This window comes from Corvus cornix, chromosome 10 (assembly GCF_000738735.6).
Source record: "Corvus cornix cornix isolate S_Up_H32 chromosome 10, ASM73873v5, whole genome shotgun sequence".
NCBI classification, from domain to species: Eukaryota; Metazoa; Chordata; class Aves; order Passeriformes; family Corvidae; genus Corvus; species Corvus cornix.
In genome coordinates this window covers 13,509,452-13,535,359 of record NC_046340.1, presented here as the reverse complement: position 1 = coordinate 13,535,359, position 25,908 = coordinate 13,509,452, and the positions used below count along the sequence as shown (strand labels likewise).

Sequence of the window (25,908 nt, the reverse complement as noted above, 5' to 3'; positions counted from 1 at the left end):
CACAGCCAGCTTACCAGACTGGGAGCGACCCTTACACAGTCAGGAAACACTGGCTTATTGAAAGCTTACAGCAAAGGCAGAGGAGATGGAAAACAAAGAAGTCCTTGGATGTACGTATTATTTAATTAACCCAGTTACGTAAAGCTCTCCTCAATACATTTCAAAATGCCGTCAGTTTTTCCATATTAAGGTATGAATATGCCATTTGCCATTCAGACTTACGAAACGCACACTGAATCACTTACTCTGTACCAAAACATGAAAGACCTGACACTCAAAATTGTACTTCCTTTGTAGCCAAAGTTCTGACAAACATTTTGTAAACCTTATCTTACAATTCACACTTAGTCACTTCTTGTTCAGAAACCTAAAGCTCAGGCCTAATTAAGGGAGGAGAGAAAATTGTTCACAGCTACCAGAAACCATCCCAAGTGCCCTGGTACTATAAAATCATCAATCACTGAACATTTATCATTTCTCCAGACTGCAGGCTCACATTCAAGACAACATTAATGGGGCTGAAACAGGCCTCCCTATCTTTGCAGGCATGCTGTCAGTTCTACCAAAGGGCTGCTAACTGAGGGCTAAAGAACTGTCACAGCACTACCGCTGCTTATGGATGCGTGTCACAGCTCTTGCTGCTGTTAGGCTGCACAGCAATCTTCCGGGAGAGCCAACTCCCCACTGAATCTTTGGCTGACTTTATCTGCTTCAGAATCAGTGATACACTTGTGATAGGCATTCAGAAACAATCTTAGTGACATTTACAACTTGGTTATGACCACAAGGGTGTCCTCTGGAAACCATGACCTAGCCCCGTCTGTCAGACAAGCAGTGTGTAGCAGCAGCTGCTGAGGAAATGGAGTGGCTCCTAGCTAAGGTCACCACATGTGCTTTATTTTTATGCTGAAATGAAACAAGAAAGAAATTAAACCTGCTGAATAAAGACACAAAAATTTACAAATACAGGATGAAAACCAAAGCTCCTAAGTAGGTAGCTTCCTATTTGTGTCTCTGCTTGTACTCCTTATCATGGTTGTTTTTTTAAAACCTTTTCCCCTAAGGAAATACTTCAGCTATACTTTATTTTTAAAAGAAGGAAACTATAAAGGACACTATCAGTGATAAAAGAGGATCTATATCTCTCAGACATTCAGTAAGTGGTGCCCAAATGAGGCCCAGAAACCAAAATCTTTAAGATATCTTTATTTACAAAGTAAATAAGAACTACTGAAAATATAACAGGAGTAAGACTCATTTCATATACAGTTGCACATCATGCAACACAATCTACCTAATGCACAGGATTCTTAATGGTCCTCCCCATGTTAATATTGCATATCCCATTCACAAAATAGAGGAACTGGAGAACTGGGTGGGCAGTTTACATGAAAAGGAATATTCTTCCTTCTATCATCAAAATTCCTTCAAAGAATACTTGATATCATGCTCTTCTCATATACCCTCTCAGTTTCCCAAAATGCACTTGCAACCAACTACCACAGCATCCAAGTTGTATTTCTACACCACCAGATAAATGAACTACTTCATCTATGTGGAAATGCTCCAAGTTATCCTTCACAACACCAAAGCCATTGAAAACAAAACATTTGGTATACAGGATGAAAATGTACCACGGGATATGCAAGCCTTTTAAACTGAATTGGTCTTTTCTGGACTTCAATGCAATTCCTAAAATTAATTGTATCAGGCATTTCATTATTTGCCACTACAGAATTTACACTTGTGCAAATTGTAACCTATGCCTTCATCTACAGTGGACCAATGTAAAGAGGTCTTATGTTGGCCACCATGTCTGACACCAGTTATTCAGAGTCTTAGTATTCAGGTATGGATTATCAACTCAGGCCGCAGAGTTTTGTTTGGGATTAGAAACCCTGGGCTGGTTCCCACATACAACTCACCCACACTAAATGAATGCAAAATAACCACAAACAAGTGCAGTTTTGATTTAACAAACAATTTTTGTACTTCAAAAAGCAAATTAAGAAAAATCAGAAGAGCTCTAAGGACAGTGATTTAAATTACACAGTTTTTTCAGAGCATTCTTCACATTTAAGCTGTACTTCAAATAAAATTGCATTCCTGATACCATTCCTTGCTCTTGCATCTGTATTAACCTACAGAGCAAACAGCACAGCTCTACTCCTGCCAAGAGTTGTTAACCAAACACAGATAAATCTTTAGAACCTTCCAATATCTTCTGAAAAGCTACTGGAAGCTCCTAGTCATACAATCAAAGCTTTAAAAATGTATTTAACAACTACAATAGTGCAAATTGACAACATATGCTTACTGCTCAAAGAACAACACAGTTGAGAGCTTTAAAAAGTCTGGAATACCAATGGAGGATAGTGTTTTTTTTAAAAGACAAACCCCACTTTTTTGACTGAGTAATGAAGAGAAGACACAATCAGCTGGCAAAAGCAACAGAAGGTGGGAGGGGATTTATATGAAATTCTATCAGAGACCCTTTTCAAATCCACGTTTTAAGCAAGACTCAATAATATATGCTGCCAAATTTCATTCTGCCTTTCTGAGAAAGGCAGGAAATCTCAGTTCCTGGCAATTTTGAAGACTAATCTACTGAAGCTCGCTTAAATATAGCTGGATTGGGACAGACTCCACGCAGAAAAAGGAACTAATCAGTCATGCCAAAAGTTACTGTCCCCTCTTGGGAAGAGCTATTTGATGGTACATATTCTGGCTGGTGATGTCATTCTTTGGACCACAGGTGGGCTTCCAAAGCCCTTTGGAGCATTTCTACCTCCTGTTACCTGCAGGGCACGTTTAACATAGAAAGGCTGGAAAGAGACACTCCATGCTGAGTACACATCCCCATTTCTGCCTCTGTGGCTCCTCAGCAAACCTACCAATGCATTAGTATACATCAGAGCGCACAGTTGGAGTGTTTAGCAAATAACTGGCAAAAAGTCTACAAAATAGGAGTTACTGGACAAATTCATTTCCTGTTCTAAGCACCCTGTTCTGAAGGGACTGCAGATAGCTCAGAGCATTTTTCTGCTTGCAGAAAGCAAACTGATTTTGAATATGATTAGATGACATAGCTGTAAACTCAAAACTATCTTGCTTGTTCCAACCTCTTACATAGCTATTACAAAAACAAGCTTTAACTTTCCCAAAGGAAGACAAAACTTCTCTTTCTGTGCTGTTATAGCCCAAATAAAGTGCAATTGGGGTTAACTGTTCCCTTACAGCATTCTGTAATGTTGTGACTGTTCATTTTGCACAGGCCTCTCCCTGGATTTCAGACTGACTGAATGTTTGTGATCAGAAGACCAGGTCAGATACACCTACAAATAAAAGCAACAAATATTGTCTACTAATACCTGTTATGAAATGCAGTAGAAAGACTACTACTAATTCATGCTGCAATTTAACTGAGTAGTGAAGGCACTATCAACATTGAATGCTCTAACTTTATTCGTTTTTCAGGGATTTCACTGGATTAGAGTGATGTTCTCTAATCATTCCAATAAATAAAGTCCACCAATTAAAAAAATTCCACAGCTGTAACATTCATTCCTACCTCTTTGGGGTAAGATGCCCCAAGTGCCGGAGGGATTTAGGCTGTATCTGTATCAGGATTTTCCAAGCACAGGGATGCTAACACAGCCAAACCAATTAAAAATCTGACACTATTTACAAAATCATAAACATTTGTACACGTGACACCTGAAAATTATCTTATATAATGTATTATTCTAGAAGACTCAGAAGTAAAAACGGGAAAAAAAATCCCAGCCCATACACCCAGAGGAAACACATTCCTTACTAGGCATGTTTATCCAACCAAACCATGAGAGAAGGCCTGACACAATGAGTCTATACCCCATTTTACAAACAAAGTGGCAATTAACTTCCTAAAACTCTGTATCTTTCAATGACCATTAAAGTTCTGTCATTTTGGTTAAAGTTAATTACAGAACTCACCTAAGAACAAGTCAAAAACCTTTCCCAGTTCACTGTCCCTATCCTTTTTTCATTGCACTGGTTCCAGAGTCTCTGTGGGATTAATCCTCTCCCATTTACTTCCCCTTCAAAAATATAAAACTATTGTCCCATAGCAATTGTTTTCTCAAGTCACACCAGGATTTGTCCATGCAGAAGCAAAACTGTACTCCTGACCCTAACTCAAGTTGTGGGGTTTTTGGTTTTGTTTCTAAATAAGCAAAACATCCTGTTTCCACTTCAGGGTAAAATTTGAAAAAAGAAGGCACACCATTTTCCTATGCATTTATTGAGTTCATACTCAACTCATTGAGTTGTCCTCCCTGTATGATTTACTACTCCACAGAATTTCATTTGCTCAAGTCTGCTAGACTAGAGATAACAGGGGTTTTGTTTGTTTCTCCTCCCTTAGCCCCAAGCCCTTTCCTACACAAGTCCCTGGGAACAGACCAAAATCTAAGGCTCATAACCAAACTGCTAGATCACTAAGCACGTATTTGCATTTTAGCCATTTACGATATGGTTCAATCATTGCCTTTAAACTTAAGACATTAAAATTCCACTAAAATGAATGGTTGAGTTCACAGTTTGATGTGGCTGCAGACCAAAAGATTAATCTTAGTGAATGCTGCTTTCAATTCCTTGAGTTTTATAGCTTGGCTGACTTTAAATAACAAATATTAATTGTTTAAAGCTCAGGAATACTGAGGTCCCTTGCAAGCTAAATTTGGCAATGAACTTATGAATCAGGCAACAGTCATCCAAATGACTAATGTGTAAACAAACAAGTGAATCTACTGCTAAAATCCACTTTCTTTCAGATTATCTGGCTCTTCAAACTAATCTGAAAGTTCTAAAGACAAACAAGAAGGGAAAAAACACAAGGGCGGGGGGGAAAGCGAGGAAAGAAAGCAAGATGCAGAGGCAGTGAGAGACAGACAGACCAGAGAGACTGACTACATCCAGGAACACTGTGCTGAGTCACTGACTGAAGGTTAGACAAGAGGCTCTGTACAATCAGCCATACCAAGGTGTCCTAGTGAATTTAAAAAGATTATGGATTATATGATCATGTATGCTTCCAGAAATACACAGGGGAAAAAAGGAGGGGAAAAAAGGGGGGGAAAAGAAAATAAAGAAAATAAAGAAAATAAAGAAAATAAAGAAAATAAAGAAAATAAAGAAAATAAAGAAAATAAAGAAAATAAAGAAAATAAAGAAAATAAAGAAAATAAAGAGTATTTTGTGCCATTGAATCCATGTATTTGTCAATGGCTCCTAGAGGAAAGACAAGAGAGCCAAAAACCTGGCTTGGTCTACTGAACACACAGATCAAGAAGAATGCTGCAAAAATTAAGGTAAGATAAAAATAAATCCACAGAAGAGTGCTCTTCCTTTTTGCCTTGAGGATCACTTGCACTACATTCATTGATCTTAACTGAACATCAAGAAACATCATATTGTCACAGGTCATGGCCATAACTCCATTTAAATCATTAACAGTCTTGCAAAAAACTATCAGTAGGAATAATGTTTCCAAGCAATGACCAAAATCATATTACAAAGTCTGGAGCAGATGGATGATGATGGGAGTCTCCCCATAGTCCTTACACTGTTTCATCCATATTGCTGTCATTTGCTGTGCCAGGAAACAAACACCTCTCCTTCTGCAAGCTCCATGTTTGCCACCTCCCAGCCCCCTGAGAACAGCCAGTACTTCAACCTCATCTCCCTTTATTGTACAAAAATCCTTAAACACAGGAATGAACGCAGTTTGCTGATGGAGATCACCCAATTGCACCCGAAACAAGGAGCTTTCTAGCTCCACTTTCTAGCTTTAATTATGATTCACTTTTCATAATCATCAGCAAGTGTTAACATTCAACTACAATATCCTAAAGACAGAAATGCAGCTTTTTCCGTTATTTGGCCACCTGCTACATGGTGGGGGAAAGCAGGTATCACTACCCCAGATTTCACATATTATTGGGAAAAGTCAAGAGAGCTTTCACAAGTATGCTTTAAGTGTCACTGTAAGTAACCTGCTTGGTAACAGAGTTCTAAAACTATTCATTAGCTTCTTTTCACATATCAAGTTGAAATACATGAAAACTGTGTGTACAGGAATGGAGAAAAATTGAAAACATAGTTTATTTATTTTTCAAATTTATTTCAAATATTATTTATTTTTTAATAAACATCATTTTCTCCAGCTCTAAATCCACTTCCAAGAAGTTAAGTTACTGAAAGACAAATCTGATTTTAAACAACTAAACCCAATAGCCAATTACATCTCTCTAAATTCCTGTGAGACAAATATCAACATGATATTCAATGGAACAATTCCCTGGCCACATGGAAAACTAATCTGTGAACAGATTCCAATGCTAATTTCAATGCGGTAGGTAGTTGCAATAAAAACAAAACAAAAACCACAACCAAAAGATCCATTTCTCCAACATAGCTGAAATGAAAAATTCATATGATGGAAACCAAATTTTTCTAGCTCTTATCTAAGCTATAAATCAGGAAATAAAATAATACAAATATAGCCAACAGACTATATGCCAACAAGTGCTTAAAGAAAATACTTGAAAACCTAACTAAAGCATTCAGAATTTAAGAAACAGAACTTGCTTTGAAAAGTGCTGCTCATTAATCAAATTATAAAGTATGGTGCATCTGCAAGTGTCCTGAGCACTGAATATGGAATATTTAATATGGGCTTTAATTCCACAGTGAATCATCTGCTACCTTGTAGAATACATCAGGAAAAGCAAATAACCAGCAGCAGAACCACCAAACAACCTCCCTCCCCAGAAAAAAACCAAAAAAACAAAACAAAACAAAAAAAAAAAAAAAAAAAAAAAAAAAAAAAAAAAAGAGGACAAAAAGGACACAAATACAACAGACTTGATAACACTTACTGTATTTCTGTGTCCCTCTTGTCTTGTTTTGCTATTTAACAGCTTTCCTTCTTGTTATGTACCTGAGATTAAGAGGTATAAAATACTATTTCAAAACCTGCTATCTCATTACTATTTTTTGACTTCTTTGCAAATTAAAAGTACTACTTGGAGGGGAAGGGACTACAGTTTGGGCATAAAGTATTTCAGGTTCCAATTCATGTCTGAGTATTTTACATACAGTAGAGGGAAGAACCTGTTGCCTGATGCTACAAAACCATCTAATCTAGCAGTGCTATATTGATCAGCTCCATTCCGGCATCAATTAAATACTTAGCAGAGTTATGTAAAGGAACAGGAGGATAAACTGCACCCTCAGTACTGAAGCTAGATTCACGTTAAATCAGGTCAAAATGCACACTCACAGCTTTTAGTGCAATGTACATGTTGCAAGTTATTTCAAACGCCCACAATTCAGATTTTGGAAGAAAAACGCCTCAGCTAATTTATGTTAAATTTTTAACAGTTACAATTATTATGTATGTATATATAAAAAGGAAATCCATCAAGGAAATGTCTTATGAAAAACATTTTAGATATTCCTGATTTGGAAACAGCAATCTAAACAGATCAAAAACTGACTTGCTCCTTTTATTGTAAAGACGTGTTACGACAAAACCAAAACAATGAAAGAAAACCTCGCAGAGCATTATTCTTCATGAAATAGCAATCATTAGCCACACCATAATAATGACTATAATAGAAAAAATGTTTAATTACAATACCACTCTTACTCCCCCAAAAAAATGATTATACCAATTTGTTGCTATGAGTACAAATTATGACTCCCAAATACAGCAGGAAAGCTAAAAGGTTCAGTATCATCTCACAACAGGAAGACAAAACTTTCAAGTGCTGTAGGGCAATATATTATTGTGCAGAAGACAAGGTACTCAAGTCAAGTACCTCAGTATTTGCTTCTAAGAGCTCAGTAGAGCAAGACTTTCAAAAAGCAGCTTTACCATCCTCTGCAACACACACTAAGAGCTAGTGCAAGGCATTATGAACACATGCAGAAATATGTGTAGCTCTGTATCACTCAGGTAAGGGAGAGACTTGCATACACCAACCAAAGATATTCACTGAAAACCCACCACTACTGCACGTAGAAAGGTAAAAACAAGACTGGAGACTAGAAAGAAAAACAAGCCCCACAAGAGACAAACTTGGTACACAGTATTGTATCTGGACTTCAGTACAACCATTCAAGAATAAGGGAGGCCATCAGCACTTCATAAAATTGCACTGACTTGCTAACTACCCTTCCTGAATTATTCCTACAAACAATAAAGCTTTCCTACTTTTTTCACCACTCCCCCCAACAGGTATCTTTTCAAATTATTCATTTTTCTAACAAAACAGTTGGCCTATGCAAAAGAGAATTTGCTCACGGAAGTCACTAATGTCTCGATTTGTACTTTTTCACAAATCTAAGATCATCACAGGAAAAACAAATACCCGCTGCTCTTTCGGTGTTAGAACACTATTTACCATTAGGTAATAAAAAGACAAGGCTCCTATATAAGGTTTTTTCAAGCCTGCTGTGATTCCTTACCTTTAATGTTACCTCAAAACACTATTGAAGTAAGAAGGGTTTAGCTTTCAACAAGGTATTACCAGACACTCTTAAAATAAAATAAACTGCTCTTCCATATGAGAGAAGGTTCTAGTCTGAATTAATTATTGATGAAAAGATTAAAATACATGACAAACACCCTGCCCCAAGCACAGGAATATATGTCTAGTTTCCACAGTGAAAAGTTACCAATATGTCTTCCCCACTTCCCAAAAAACTGTACCCATACCAAGGTTCTTCAATAATTCCATAAATAAATCAAAAAGAGTAGGTAAACAAAGATAGTAAAGTTTGCTGATAACAAAACAAAATTTTAAATAATCCTAACTGTTAGCGCAGAGTCGCAAAGCAAGTTCTCCATGAAATTGGTAATAAAAGAATAGATAAAATTTGGTGCAAATAAATACAAAATGAACATGTTCAAAAATAACTTAATGTCATAACAATGTGGTAACTATGGTGCAACGTAAGAGAAAATACTATTTTTCTACACAGTTTTTAAAAGAGTATCACTTCACAGCTCAGTGACAATCAAAAAAATGACTTAGTAACAAGTAAGAAAGGAACAGAGAATAAATCTATCATTACGTGAGGCAGAAATTTACAGTATACCCTCCTCTTGACTAGTGCATGTAGTCATAATCACCCTAACTCTGAAGGTATACAGAAGCAGAAAGATTCAGGGAACGGCACCAAGAACTATCCACAGGTTAGGAGCAGTTGCTATACAAGCAGATACGAATAAACTACAATACCCCAGCTTGGTTGAGGAGAACATAGAGGTGGCATGTAAAATAAAGGTGTTCGTGGGGAAAAGAATAAAAATTATGAAGTACATCAGTAACAAGCAATCATTACTATTTGGAACACAGGAACATGGTGGAAATCAGTTACATCACTGGGCACCACATATAAGACAAAAAAATCAGTAAGTTTTAGGACAAAATCCTAAGAATTACTGTCAAAACTATAGCCAAAGCCAGAAAAAAATCACAAATATCAGAGAGCAAGCCCACCAATAGCTGTAAGGACTATGTCCAAACTGTTGCCTCTGTCCAGGAAACCTAAGCCAAGAGATGGGGTTTTCCTAAGAGAGGACACAGTAAAGGTGGCAAAATATTTGCCCTATACTTACACTCTTTCCTTATGCATCATTGCTGGCCACGATCAAACCATTTGTACTGACCTGAACAGACCTTCGGCAGGATTTGGAAAAGAAAAATGTCCTTTAGCCAGTATTCCACCATCTTTTTTCATTAGTCTTCAATAGGTATGCACTAAACTATCACTAAATTCCATTTCTATTCAATTGAAAACTGCTTAACTTTCTGTGTCTTTGGAAATTCCAGCCACTAGTGAGCCAACACTTTAAATTCTTAATATTTTGTCACTATATTGTAACCTTTAACAGAAAACTCCAGTAGTAGGCTGCACATTGATTAAAAAAAAATTTTAAATCACACACAATATAAAAAGAATAAGTGGTACCTCTTGAGATTTCAACTTTTCTATGTCTGTGGAGAGGTCTGAGCTTTTTCCATGAAGACTGCCATTTTCCTGTAAACAGACAAGCAAGTAGTAAGAAAAATTAGGACAAGAATGACATTCTATATTGAAATAATGGGGAAAAGCACTGGATTAGAAAGTTGAACATGTAAGACAATTACAACTTATTTAAACTCTGTGTTAATCAACACATGGAATAACCCAGAAATGTAGAAGGCTGTGTATCATTTGCGCCGCCTTCTGAGAAACTGATCTATACTCTTACAATACAGACCCACACACTCATTTTAGCACTTTCTCGAGACATCTGGTCTAGCAGCACATGTAGGAGTAGACAGAAGTTATCGTTATTCAAAATCCTGAATCAGTAATTTGCCTCATTAGTTGAAAGAAAACCAAAAACTAAAGGCCATACATCATAGCCAAAATTTATGCATGTAAGCTTGATTCAAACTGGTAAACAAAGTCCAGTGCTTTTTCAGTGAATTCAGAAGAGAAATTCCTGTGTTCTACTTTTTTTTTTTTTTTTTTTTTTTTTTTTTTTAACAGAAGATCCCAGCCACAGGACAAATTAATTTGTGACTCTTAATCCTTACCAATTCTATACACAGAGAATATATATTTCTAGTGTTCACTTTTCTGGGGAGAACACAGAAAACTCCATTCAGAGTTTTCCTGTGAAAAGGAATTGAGTTTTCTTTAAAAGAAAACTCTTGTAACCTAAATGACATTCCAGATTAACATTCTTTATTGCCTCATGAAAAAAAAAAAAGCTAACATACAAGAATCACTGACTTTATATTATTCAAATATTAGCTGGCTGATCCTCTAACATGAAAAAAAAATGTGATTAATACAGCCACACAGCCAATGAATCACAAGCTCAAATTCCAGTTAGGTCAGCTTAACTCATAATTGATTAAAATTGATCAGCAACATCATAAATTAGTGTAAAAACACCAAACACATGGTAAAAATATGAGTTACTTAAGCCTGCATAATTAAGATTCCATTTTAAATGTAGAGGAGGCATTTGAAGGTTCTACTCTATGCCCCAAGTTACGCAGGATGTTTTAAATGAATGCCTAATTTCCGCGTTGCACAGAAATATTTCTCCAATACATGAAATACTTCTACATTTATTATAATTTATTTACTAACGATCAATGGAAAAATTAGGACTTTGTAAGAAATCTTTCTACTGCTCTCTTCCAAAGTAAGGCAGAGGCTTTAACAGCATCCAGTGAGCTGAATAAGATCTTGCAGCCTACCCATTTCATTCCACAGCACAAGAAAGCTGCAAAGGTGCAAGTGCTAACACAACTCTCTGGCTCAAAGGCACTGAAATCAGAACATAAGGTATGCTGTGTATATCCAGTTAAGGTACTTAGCTCATTGTCCTTTTAGAGAGTAAATATTCATAAAAAGAAAATGGAGTAGATGAAAGGGAATGTGAGTTACTAGGAGGAAGATTGCTTTTGACCATTGAGTTCAGTTTCAAAGGGTCATGTTATTTTAGGATATCAGATACTATCAAGAGCCTTCAGCTCAGTAAGTGGGATGGATGAAGCTGGAACGGGAACAGGAGGAAAGTATTTAAAAAGAAAAGCCTCTCTTCAGCATCATGACAGCACATACTATAGCTGGTTAATGTTAACAGGGAGGAAAGCCTTCCCCACACTTTGCCAATAAATCTGCTTCCAAGTAACATGACTTCTATTTTCATTTTCTGTAAATAAAATACATGCTCATCATTCAAGCATACAGTTACATATGGTTTATTTTCATTAATTCTTAGCCTATATATTTTTTAGTCTTAGAAATCTAAATTGCTACTGTAGCCCATCAAAGTCATTAAAGTCTCTAAAATATGCTAATCTGTGTACTTAAAGGAGTTTCCCTTCAAAAACTTTGCCAAATCATCTGCTGATTTATGCTGTAAATTCCCATAAACTTTCATTATGAATTATTACATGGGTATCTTACCCTTGAAGATTCATATGAAGGACTTGGCTGACCGCTTGTTCCCCAGGATGTGGCACCTGTTCGCTCATCCATACCTAGAAATAAAAATTAAAAAAAAAAAAACCAGACTTATAAGAAATGATAGAAAAAACAGTATTCTCTGATGCAACCTGAAAATATATTCATCCACTTCCATACACTTAAAGTAAACTCATCTGCTTTTGTATACTTAAAGCAGTGTTTCTAAAAGCAAAACTTCAGAAGAAGAGTTTCCTTATTAATTAAGCTGGCTACAGAGGAACCTGTTCATTTGGACACCTGCAGCTGCTGAAAACAGGAGCATAAAAAGGCAAGAAATTTGCCAACCTGCAGAGTCTGCCCTACCCAATCCATAAGAAATTAGCATGAGTAACAAACCAAGCACAACGATGTGAACATCATGGCTTTTTGAACAGCCCGATTTATCTGCATCTCAAGCAAGCACTGAATATTGCAGCACATAGTGTGAAACACATACTTGTTATCTACTCTTTGCTCATGTCTTGCTTAAGTATTGTAAAATGTGCAAAATTATTTCCCCCACTTGGCCTTCACATGACACACAAGATATTTTAGCATAATGGGGAAAATAGGCAAGACAGACTGGTTATATTTCAATGGCTTTAAAAACCTCAGAGGATCATGGTCTCTGCCCTACTAAAACAGTAATATTTTCTACACTCAGTAACGGTTCTTTTAGAATCAGTTCCCTTTATGCAAATCCAGGTTATAGCTCACAAGAGAAAGGGGAAGGAAAGGACAGGGAGATCTTTAAACACTGTATCAGAATATATATATATCCCATGTATTATCCAATTTCTATCCAAATTTAATTGGTCAAACCATCTTTAAACCACATTCCCAAACAGCTAATTGCAAAAGCACCTGAATTCCTATAGCAAATTCCTTCATTAAGGATAAAGCTAATATTCTAACAATTAGGTTCCTGATTATCTGCTTCACAAGATATTTTTTTGTAATATGTGGAACACATCCTAAACTGCAGGCTTCCAAGCACTTTGGCCTACAAAATGCAGCTCATTACTTCCCTATCACATGAACTTCTCCCTTAAAGAGTTTTGATATACAGCATAAATTTTTTATGTAATATATACTATGAACTATTTATGAAGTTTTATAATGTCATAATTTATAAATAAGAACTAAGTGTCCCAATTTATAAGTAAGAGTAGAATGTAAGCTACTCCATACAATCATCTCTAAACCCTAACTTTATATTGCAGCTATAAAATTTTCATGCATATTTCTCAGACTGGACATACTGCAAAATAGAATGTAAGCTAATACTGTAAATAACTACCTATGGACCACTACTATTCTAATCATTATTTCCTTAAGAAATGTGCCTTATGAAACTATAAAATGTTATTTAGACAAAGACAGCCTGCAAAAGGGAACGTTAAACTGAAAGTACAGTAAATCACTCAGATAAAAACTATAGACACTTTTGGTGTACTGCAGGAAAGATCCTCAAGGTTGAAGAACACTCTTTGAAAATGCAAAACCACCACTATATTGAGCCAGCAGTTTGGGGAAGTTTACTGCATTTTGCAGCTGACAATACTGTTGTTGTTTCATCGTAACTGGTCCAGGAGCTGAGTAAAGAGTCGTGGCTGGCACTGACAAAGGCAAAAGTAATCTTTTGGCACAATTGACTCTTTTCTGCCAGAAACAACAGAGCTAGTAATCCAGTCATTATCATAACATGTCTTCCATTGCCTTAGTTTCAAAAGATACATATATGTGGGGAGAAAAGAAAAGTATCTTACTGCAAGACAAAGTCCTTGGGAAAGTTTAAGATACAGTAGGTTATATCAACCCATTTCAGGAAATATGTCAGTAGATAATGGTTATGCATAGAGCACTCAGATGCATGACCCCTAATCAGTAAAACATGCTACTCATTTAAAAATGTGAGTCAGTGGGACATAAGGACTTACGTCATGGTTCTGCTAAATCAGCACATGTACAGCTAAAAATTCTAGTATTTTAGTTCTACCATTTGAATTATGCAAATAAATTGTTTAAAGAAACTGCTCTAAGCCAAAAGGTAGCTGTTTCAGATAGGGAAGAAAACTAATTTCTGACTAGTTCCCAGAATTCTTTTTTCTAAAAAAGCCCAGTACAGTTAGCTAGAGTAGTAAACTTCCTTTTTGCTGCCAGGTGTCTTTTTCCTCCTTTTCATTTTTTCCTCCTTTTCAATTTTTTTATTCTCACAAGCCCCAAACAGGCTTGCATGTAGACCTATCCCTTACACAAAATTTTCACACAAGGAAGATGCTTTCACATTTTAGATGCTCTGTGAAGGCTACAAGAAAAAAGAAACCCTATACTGCACACAGAATGATACCCCTGCTGCCCTTGGTCTCCATCAACCTAAGACACCAAACAAATGCTGACCCAGGTTGTTAGCAACACTCAACCAGGAAATCAGATGTGCACCTATGATGGTGTTCAAGGAATCTCTTCTGCTTTGTACACCAATGCGTTTTCCATGGATGACAGATGAAAACCACCCAAATGCTGGACGAGACAAAGACCCAGACAGTTTCTAGCAGGATGAGCACAAACAAAAAACAATGCATGCTTTAACACAGCCAAAGGTAACTCTGTGTAACTGAGCCAGGACCATCAGATTCACCTTTTAGATGTGAAGATCCTGAAGTGGGGAACACTTGGTAAGAAATAACATGGAAGTGATCTATAGTAATAAATTCAATAAAGTCTCAAAGCATAAGTATCACGAAAAGAGTTCTAGTGTTTTCCTGGGAAATGCAAAAGAGAACAGAGGAACTAGGGGAATCATCACCTTCGTATAACCCCTTCCACAAGGAAAGGCAGTGAACAATTGCACTATCTATTAATTCATCACGGATGTCAAAGGGCACGGGAAAGCTGTGACAGTTAACAGAGCACTGAAAGACATGCAGGACAAGGCTGCAGTATCTCAGCCGCTTTAGGTAAAGCAAAAAAGGTGGAAATTGAACAACTGTGTTGTTACAAAGGTCCAGTAACGCAGACTTGCATTCAGGCAGACAGGGGTACAACAAGGTTCTACCCCCACTTCCTATTTTTAGTAGGCATTGAGGACGGAAAGTAATTGAAATGACTCATGATTTCATAGTTCTCAATCAAAATTGACTACTTCCATAGCACATATGCTGCAGTTTAATTAGGGAGTAATACCATAAGTCTAATACCACGTTTGTTTGAGCGGCTTCAGCTGGCAGCCTGGGGCTGGGCTGGCTCACAGGGTACCTCCACAGCACTCACTGCTGCTGTCCCAGCGAGGACACTCCTGACCTTGGCCAGCCGTGCACACAGAGCACAACCCAAATCCAGGAGCCTGGCCAGCCCGCAGGAAAGGCTGAGTGTTCCTCACTCACCTCGGGGAGACCCAGCCAAGTCATGAGGATGCTTTCTGGCTTTATGCTTTGGATTCTAAACAGGCTTTGCTTAACATCACATTTATGAAGCTGCTGTGAGCATTTCAAGCTCTTCTAGAAGAAAACCTGAAGAAACCTGTTGCCTCATTATTTCAACATATGTATTCATTCTCAAGAAACAGATTCAAACGTTCATCTAATAAAAAAAAATTGGATCTTACAATCAAACTGAAATGAAGGTTGTTCTTGCTGGCATAAGACAAAGAAGACTATATTTAAAACTTATTTCAAGAGACACAGGCTCTAATGTTCGTGTAAACACGATAATATACTTTATAGGGTTACCATCTGCTACGATGTTGATCAAATAAATGATTTGACAAAAAAATCACATTGTAGGTTGTTATACTAGGTACTCAAGGTATGAGTTTCTATCTTTTATAGCTTCTTTATCCAATTTTGTTTCAGAGTAATGATATTCCTTCAGATAAGATTCAACATCTGAAATCAATTACAAAAAAACCTACAGCACAAACCAGAACAGCGTTGATTGTGTTTTGCATTTCAGACACACAAACAAATCAATCTACCATTAGGCCATATATTGCAGAAGTCTGTTGTGAAGTATAATACCAATTATTGCCCAAAATTATATTTTAGGTCTAGACTTTCTGGTAAGGAGATGAAAAGAGTAATAAGAGTTGATGGAGAAACACTATACTCAAATATTTTAACTTTCAGTAGGTTAAGACTAGTTTCCAGCCTCTTCTTGGTATTTTCAATTAAAACTACTTCTCTTTTTACAGTAGATGTAATATTTTTAATAAGATAATAAAAACATTTATTTTCTAACAAAGAACTCAAAATTCACAAGTCAGATTTAAAAAAAAAAAAAAAAAATCAATAAGTAAAGACAAGATAAAGTTCCACACATTTATTACTCAGGAAGTGGGAGGAAACATGGATGACAAGGGGACTAGCAGGACACTCAAAACCAAAAGCAGCTTTGACAATAGATATAATGTGGTAGGCTTAAAATATCCAAAGCTGAGGGCATTAATCAAATTGAGAAGAAAAATGAAATGCAGGCCACCTACCAATAGCCTAACCACTTAATTGCCATTGGGATAAATTCAGATGCAACATTATAATTAGGTAAAAGACAAACCACTTTCATTTCAAACTATATAAACAGAGAACTTTCTCTCCATCCACTTTCCACGATAAAGGTAGAGCAAGGGGTAGTGCAAGCATGGAGGGGAAAAAAATTTTTCAAATCTCAATGCATACTGTTTCTTGGAGAATGTACTAATTGTCTTCCAGCATACGAATACCAAGCTCCCCCCCATCCCTCCAGATCAAAAAACAAAGTTCCTCCCCAGTAACAGAGTTGCTTATTAGAGGCACCAGCGGGAGTAGCAGAACAGCATCCTTTTTTGTACCTTTGCTCCAGAGAAAATGAATGGAAGAGCTATGGATATGTCACAGAAACACCATCTTGAGTCTGTCATCTAGTACCAACTTTGGACTTTACAATTACTTCAGGGAACTTCCCAAGATAATTTTATTAAATTGCACACTGATGCTCACTCTCCTCCCTGTATTGAGCTGTAGTGTCACAGATTGAACACTTAATTCATTGCGCAGTGTAAAAGTGAGATCTCTCTTGGGCTTACCTATCAGTTTTCACATCTTTCCCCACCTGCCCAGCCAGGTTCATAACCATGGGAGTTGAGATTTTTAACTACCAGCTTCTAATGGCAGGGGTTTAAAACTACAAGGAAGCCCTGCAGGGACTGTAGGCCTGCTGAGGGGACACTGATTACCTCAATTAGTACCCATAAAACACTGGCTTCCATTTGAATATTAATATTTGCAAAGATCAGTTTGTACACCTATTTGAAATATCAACAGTGATTATTAATAGTAGCAAAAAAATTTATTTTCATTTTTGAAACATTCTTTATCCCAGAGAATTCCAGAGCATGATTATCTGACATGGCAAAGACTAAATATCTACTATGCCAGTCATTGTGGAAATTATTTGAAGAAAAGTCAGAAGATATGCTATACAAAGTTAATTTCTATCTATAGAACAGGTAACCACAATTAAAACTTCAGAAGAACAAAATTATTCAAATGGGAGGAATGTACAGCAAGTACAAAACTTACCTAGGCAATAACCAAAACTTAGACCAACATTGGCAGGTATTAAAAATTAGTTGTAATCTAATATATCAGCAAATTGAATTCTCCCTGTATGTAAAACTGTTTAAAACCTATACTTTCATACAGAAAATTATTTGCAAAAACAGTATTTTCTCCAGACAGAATTAAACTTCTGGGTGTATGCTTCTTCTACTTTTTCTAAAGCAACAAAAGACATTGTATAAATCCAGAAAAAAATTGAAAAAATCCATGCTGGTTCAGGACAACTGACGAAAATCTTGAATATATTTTTAAAGTGTCTATTAGCATCAAAACTCAGTACTGGTTCCTGTATAACTATCAAGTATGTTTTAGATTTGTTTCAACTCATTACCTAAATACAATTTGCTATAAAAAAAAAAAGGCAATTACTACTTTTAACTTGATTTCACAAACAGTCCTATTCATTTCTTGCAATAAGACCTATGTATTCCCTAAAAACAACACTGGATTATTAATTCCTGTAAGAGCAGTGCCCTTACAGAAATGTCAGAAATTACCTGCTTCTCTTTCCTCATATTCTCTGCTTCCTAGACTCTAAATCATGTCACTGAACACACCAAGTGACCTGGAATGACCTGGACACTTTAAATAAAACACAACACAACACACTCAAAATAAAATTGGAGCTGGCATTTCCCACACAAACTGTGCTAAACCAGAAAACTGCACATTGCTACACCCATCTTGCCAGAAAAATTACATCAGGTACTGTTCAAAGAGGAGAGCATATTTACAATACTGTATGCAACATGCATTTGTTAGTTGTGTGTAGTTATTCAGAGTTCAAGCAAAAGCTAATGACAAAAACTATAAAAATTGGCATTTAAACTATTAAAAAAAGGAATTTTCTTATAAATCCACAGAGGTGCTCAGAGGACTATACAGTAAAGCTACCATTCACCCCTCCCAAAAAAAATTCCCTATATTAATACAAGTTTTAATATTATTCTTTGATCCAATTTGAGGTTAAAATTCTAAAAAAAAAAAAAAAAAAAAAAAAAAAAAAAAAAAACCTGAAATCCTAATCTTCATAAATTATCCTGTATACTAATAATATTTACATGTGTGCACACAGAGTATATTTTGAAGCCTCACTGGTTACAAATGTGAATAAAGTACACCAGCTTAGAGATCAAGCCTTTAAGAGGGGTACAACCCAGAGCTTCTATTCACACTCAAACACACAGCTAAACTGCTATTAAATTGCATCGTGCTGCTTATTCCCTCTCTGTGTTCAGCCATGAAGTATCAGGCTGAACAGCTCTAACATGCAAGTCTCAGCCCTACAGTACCAGCTATCAAAATAATCCATTCTACTGGCAAATTTTCCTGTGGTTACTTCAGTTATGACTCAACTGCTTTATATAACCACACACTTTAAAATATAGATATACACATATATATTTATATATACACACCAAATCAAGGCCAGTGTCACAAGACTGCACACACCAGGCCAAAAATATTCTAATACAGCCTCATAGGCAACAGCTACTGTTACCAACTGTATTACAACATGATTGTACAGAAAACTGCCAATTCAGGCACACAATTAATCTGAGTTACACAGTGTGTAACTGAGGTGCTAAGTCCCATGAGCAAAGAAAATATGGCAAGTGGAACAGCTTTTCTAACAACGTGTCTAAAAATTTTAAGAAAAAGTATTTTTAATCATTTATGATATCACAAGGGTCCAGCAAATTTTGACCCGCTTGAAAACAAATTCTAAGATCAACCTGAGGTCAGTATCTTTTCATGGTGTTAGCGATTGCCATGCATCTTTATACAGACACAATTAAGATAACCAATTGCAGCAAATTAAAATTACTTTGTTGCTATTTAGAAGATCATTAATACTTTAACACTAAAATATTTCAAGGAAAAAGAGACCCTCTGACATATCAAGCAGAGAGTCGGGGCGGGGGGAGGAAAAACCTGATAAAGTTTTTGAGAAACAGCATATATTTGACTTTCCAAGTTCATGAAGGTGAATCAGTGGAGAAATCAAGCATCAGACAAAAACCTTGTAATTTAGTGAGGCAGAATTTTGAGCCTTAAGTATAAGGGCAAGCATACTATACAGTATAGCCAAGGAAATGCCAATGTAACTCCACATTTACAATAATATGACTGGAAACAAAGATATTTACAGATACACAGTCAAGATCACAGAAGCCTGAGTCGGAACTTGAGAAGATCTAGACCAAGCCATTTCATAAAAGAATGCGGAAGAAAAGCTATACTTTGCTAAAGTATACAGTATCTCTCTATCTGATTTTTGGCATTCCTACAATACTGAAATCAAAAGTCTATTACCAGCAGCATGGCATCTCAGTCTCTCACATTAAAACAACTATACACTAACATCTTACATTTTTCATAAAACAAAGCATGTAGAATACAAAGAAATCTGAAAGGTTTTCAAGTTTGCCTCTAGACAGGCATATCTTCAGTGAGATGATTTCTTACACTTCCTTGCTCTAAAGAGCACATCTAAGTCAGCTGCAGGAATTAACTCTCATTACTAAGCAAAACAGAACTTACACATCAGGGTTGTGTGAACTTCAGTTTGTCATGAGAGATTTCGGGTTCTTTCAATACAGCTGGGGGAAAGTGTATACTGTATGAAAATTTCAGCATTAAACACCCTCTTTTAACTCTGAAAACAAAGTTTATCTGCTCAATATTTAAACAGGGAAGAATGCTTATATAGATAAATGGAAGCACTGCACATCTGCTCACCTAAGCCAGAGCTGTGGTAGGCTAACTCTAAGTTAGATGTGGAAAAAACAATAAAATAAATATAGCCAATGTTGACTTAGGTAACTATTACAACCTGGCTCACTTATTTCTCTCCTCTTTTGCATAAAATCAAGAAGAAATCCTCCATACTGCATCTTCAATCAAGAAAGAAGCTTTTGCGATGTTAGGGCTCCGCTATTTGTCCTGCAGCACAATGAAATGCCTACCGGTTTGTCCAAGGGAAAGGTAGCACCTTCTTGCCTCAGAAAAAAAGCTGCCTAGGGCAAAATATGGTTTTTTCTATTATTTTAGGCATGAAGGAAAAAAAAAAAAGGCTTAAAGTAAACTTAAAAGTTTCTAGAAGCATCTCTACTTGCATGCATATGACTGATAATTTGAAGTGATGGAAGTTAGCAACAGCCTGCCATGTCAAGGTCTACTTTTTCCAGTATGCATTTTGCACCAACAAGTGCTTCCCCCTCCATAAGCAAGTTGGAATGTAGTAAGGCTCTTGCCAGATGTTCTCCTTCTGCAGAGGTCCAAAACCAACAGTTCTCAATAATTCCATTACTTCCAAAAGTCAAAGCCAGAATCCAGTCTGAACAAATGGAGATCTGGCACAGCCTGTGCTGCCAGCAGGGCCCTGAGACACCTTAAAAAAACTCAAACTAAAAAAAAGCACTCCAAGAAACCTTTCTTTCCTTAACACTGAGACATTTCTTCCAACAGCTTATTAGACAGAGATTTTACAGGTATTGTTAAATTTCATTCTCAAATTAAGAAAAAATTATGTTCTCCGACAAAGGAGAGAAATGTGTCTTTAAATGTGCCAGGTACCATTACAACTGCTCAAATATTTTCTGAATCAAGCTCCTTGCTGCCTGGGCTGTTAGCTGCCTCCTGAGGCAGGCAGGCAGGCTTTGTGTTGACAGCTCCCTTAGTGTGAGTGGCAGTAAATGATGGTCTGCCCACAATGCTGGAAAGCTGATATGATACAGTTCAGTCTCCTACATCAACAAACGAGGTGGAAGGACGACTGGTGCCTGATGTTAATGGGCCTTGCACTAATACACAGCAGCACTGCAGCAACTGAGATGTCTGAGGGAGCCTGGTTCACCTTCTATCCCCCAAAACATTTGTTTTTCTTCATTAGGTGTTTCTACACTTTCCCATTTTTTAAAAGAAAGGCTGTTCCTCCCCTTGAACTAAGATGTGTCACCACAGTTCATGGCAATACTAAGTTGTATGACACCTGTATTCACTGGTTTCTCCCCTCATAACCAAAAGGTATCAGCTGATCTACTGATTTCTGCTGCACTTCAGGACAATCCACATTTTAACGCTCTTCTGGTAGTATATCCACGTTGTTAGAGCTTGTAATTCTGGAAAGACTACCCTTAAACAACAAAATCACACCCTTAGAGGATCAGCAGCACAGAAGTAACAACTTCCTAGAGTAATCAAGACTGTGTTCAGCATTGTGGTCTTTAAATGCTAAAAAATAATTAAAATAGTTTAACTTTGCTAGTTTAGCAGAAACATGCAACTATTATGAAAGTAACTTATAGTACTATCACACTAACTAAAAAAACCAACTTACTTTTCTATTCTAGAAAATAACTACTAAATCTGACAGGGTCTGGCTCTGGTGGAAGTGAATCCAGAAATATCTCCATCTGCTAGTGAAGATGTTGAGATTTCTCCAACTTTACTTCTTAACCAAAGACTTTTTTTTCCCTATTTGAAGACTTTACTGATCTTCCTTTTATTTCTTCCGCTAGCTTTTCATTTAATACTCCATAGTCTGGTTCAACTGCATAGCATTTCTCCTTGGCTTAAATCCTAAATATCACACTTTTTATAGAAATCTGAGTTTCAATGCTTTTCTTGTAACAAGTGTTACATGAGTTAAAACACTCTTAATAAAATGCACCTAGAAACCATGCATGCTTCAGAAGCAGAACTTTGACAAAGAAGTTAGAATTGGAATTTATAGTCAAGTAACCCATTTAAATTGCCTTCATACTCTAACAGCTGGAACAGACATACCTGTTGCTGTTCAAGTGCACTCATGCCTTTGTTTTTTTTTTAAATGAGGGCAAGTTGCACTTTGAATACAAAATAAATTTGCTGTTGCTGCCTCTTCAAGTATGCTGTTACAGCAGTTCTGTACGTTATAGCGAGAAAATACTGAAAGCCAATAAAATATGGTAGACAGCTCTTCCGTGGCAAAAAGCAGCCTTACCTAGTAATTATCCTTCTTACAATAATAATACGGTATTAAAGACTTTAAAACATTTACTTAAGTAGTCAGAAAGCAAGTAGCAATCAATAACTAAGTATTTTTCTTTAATTCCTCCTCCCAGGATGTTTTAAGTGTCTCTCCTTTTTCAAAAGCACCAAATAGTCTCATAACTTCATTCCTGTAAAAATTACACCTTAGTTTTAGGAACCAATTTCCAGGGATATTTAATCAGAACACAGAAGTGAATGATTTTACATTAAAATTAGGAAAAATACTCCAAGTTTAATGTAACAGATGAACAAGAATAAGAAGTGGAAGGATTCTAAAACCCTTCAGTGGGTTTTAGAATCTGCCAGCACAGTGTCCAACAGAGCCATCAGCCAACCTGCAAGTACAGCCCCACAAAACCTCCTCTGCAAAGTGAGCCTTCACACAGGCTAGAAGCACTTCCCAACTCCAACAAGGGATTCTGATGCAGGAACCACTGCCAAACAACAGCTTATTCGTCAAGGCTTATGTATGCAAATACAGCCTATCTTCCCAACAACTAAGGGCTGGCTGCCACCCAAAAGGAGGCCATCCTGCTTCCCTTAACACTTCACCGTCCCCACTGCCCACAGCCTGGCTCTCATGTCTTCTTCTCTCACACTAGCACTGGGGTTTTGTAGGGACCTGCAGTAAACCTGCTCAGGAAGAAACTAGTAGAAAACTGACCCCTAAAAATAACAAACCCTCACTGGTTTCTGGCCAGACTTGCTCACAGAAGTATTTCACTACTGGGCCAGAACAGCACCAGTGCTGGCAGAAAGGAAAGGAAGAGCATGAGAATCAAACAAGGCTAAAGTCAGGGTTGTCAGGTCTTTGGCCCTTCCCCAAAGAAGGGCCAGGGAAGCCAGCCCATCACTTCTGAAGCATTTACTACCTCTGAGACTGGCTGCATTTAAAAGGAAAAAAAACAGTGATTTTTTTTTAAGGGAAAAAAATAATAAGAAAAAACCCCAGCTATCACCATGTGGTGATGCATAAAATCCTGCAGTCTACTTTGAGATTACTGGCTTTATTGAACCATTGGTACTATGCCAGTGTGTGAGAAAAATAACTGAAGAAATGCATGTTTCAATTACATGAAACACTAATAATCTCATAAAAATCTTAAAAAGATCAAATCTGCTCCATGTTAGGGTAGAGACAGGTTACCAGGAAGTTCAATGTTGCCAGAAAACTCCCACACATACTTTATTGTTCACTTACTGGAATTTTAGCCAAAAGTTAGAGGAAGAGTAAATTACTTCAAAGTAAATGGCAGCAAAACCCAAGCATTTTGCTTCCCTCTGTTTCTTCTGTAATTCCAAAGAAAAAAAGAATTTTTATTTTAAAATTTCTAAGTACATTTTGAAATTTAGCCAAAATGAGTCTTGAGTTGTATGTGCCCAATAAGCTTCTTCTATGAATTACAATATCCCATTTTCTCTTTTGCATTTTAGAATGCTAAGCATTGCCAAAACAAGTCAATTTAACTACATTGCCTCTTTGGGTGGTGACTTTGTTTGTCTTATATCCTGTATGCAGCTCTCTGTATAGATACTTTTAGCTCTGGCAACAGCTTTCAGACTTTGCTTCACTTTGTACTTTACTTGTTCATACTGCAACACTCCAATACAATGAAATTTGTATAAGCACCCAGATTTGCTCAACCACTAAAAATAAAAATGTTACCATTTATAAGGGTTATCAAGTAATTTTAACACAAGACAGACTCTTCCCATTCTGTTAAATATATAAAACAACAAAAATGAGAACAGAGTTTCTGCCTTTTTGAAAAAGACAACCATGACTTGGTATTTGGGAATGAATTTCTTATATTACAGTCACAAGGAATATTATTACTCTTCAACATAATATAATTTATTTAATTTGCAGATCACACTTTGTGAAAGGGTAATAAGGCATCAAATGTCTTCACATCCCAGTTTATAAGGGAAGGATTACTGAAGAAGGTTCAGAAGAAAAATATCAACTCTCCCTCCCAGATGCACAAGAGCATTCTGAAGAATCGCACATGTAATAGGGCAATTCAGAATAAACATCACATACAGCTCCACAACATATGTTCACATGAACTAAAAATGCAAAGCTTATTTCTTGGGACAAGGCTGGCTCACATACCTTTAAGAAAATTAAGAAATTCTTGTAAACCAAAGTGAATTCATAACTTAACACTCTTCACCTGAACTCAAACAAATGTGATATGCTTACATAACTGAAAGGCTAAACAAGATGACATTTGTGTCCTTTTGTGCCCATTCCACAGACACACACAGGATTTCCCTGGCAGCCAAACCAACACAAGCTCTTGACCAAACTTCAACAAGTGATATGAAAGCCCCATGAATTAAACAAACACATATTAAGGCACCTGGCAGGAATCATGTGAAACAAATGTAAAATTCAAGAACAAGAGCTCCAGCAGTAATTTTGTTCTACTTCATTTACTTAACAGAAAAAGCTTATATTTAAAAGGTCACAAAAAGGAAATAAACATGTGCTTCACTCAGATGTATATATGCAATTTGGTCTTTTAAAAAACTCTGTGTATATTACAAACTACAACACCAAATTTACTTCCAGGAATACGAATTTTTGTTTGGATTTTACTTCTTGCCTTTTTTAAAGAAAAGCCAAACAAAGAATACATCTGAAGCCCCTTCCCTTCTACATCTTCAAGTTCACTGTTGAATTTTTAAACATCAGAGCAGAACTTGCCCTAAGATATTCTTAACTAATTATCAAGGAACTAGAACACCATATACATTTTATCCCCTAAGATCTCTTTAGTTTTCATTTTCCTAAAGGACTCAGAGCAATCATTATTTTAATGCTGAGTCTATTATGTGACAAACAAGAGAAAAAAACTTTTTTAAAAATCCTTTGAAATATTACACTAAAAAGAGGACAAATAACAGAGTAAGAAGAGCACAAAAAAACAATCAATATCTGCTTTTATAAAAAAGGTTCAAAGTGAACAAGAACTTCACACATGGTAGAACCTCTTAAGACCTGTGAAGCCTCCAAGTCATCCGAGGACTAATTAGGTTTTCAAGAAGTCTTAAAATCTAATACACCCTATTCCTACAGAATTTCAATTGAATATAGATTCTTAACTCTTTCATTGTAAAATCAGAGTCTAGCAGTTTATAAGAGATTGTAAAAACACAGATGAAGCTAAGCCACTTCATTGTATTTTCCATTAAGAATGAA

The 25,908-nt window shown here is 36.5% G+C and overlaps 1 protein-coding gene across 5 annotated transcripts in view; it reads right to left on the bottom strand.

Annotated features, from left to right (window-relative positions):
* The window catches only part of TCF12 (transcription factor 12), a 160,705-nt gene that overhangs the window by 106,506 nt on the left and 28,291 nt on the right, over positions 1–25,908 (bottom strand). For all 5 annotated transcript variants that reach the window (XM_039557362.1, XM_039557364.1, XM_039557360.1 and 2 more), the window contains exons 4-5: positions 12,028–12,101; positions 10,024–10,092 (exon numbers count right to left, since the gene is read on the bottom strand). In XM_039557362.1, coding sequence (XP_039413296.1) covers positions 10,024–10,092; positions 12,028–12,101 — 143 coding nt within the window. The remainder of the gene's footprint in view (positions 1–10,023; positions 10,093–12,027; positions 12,102–25,908) is intronic.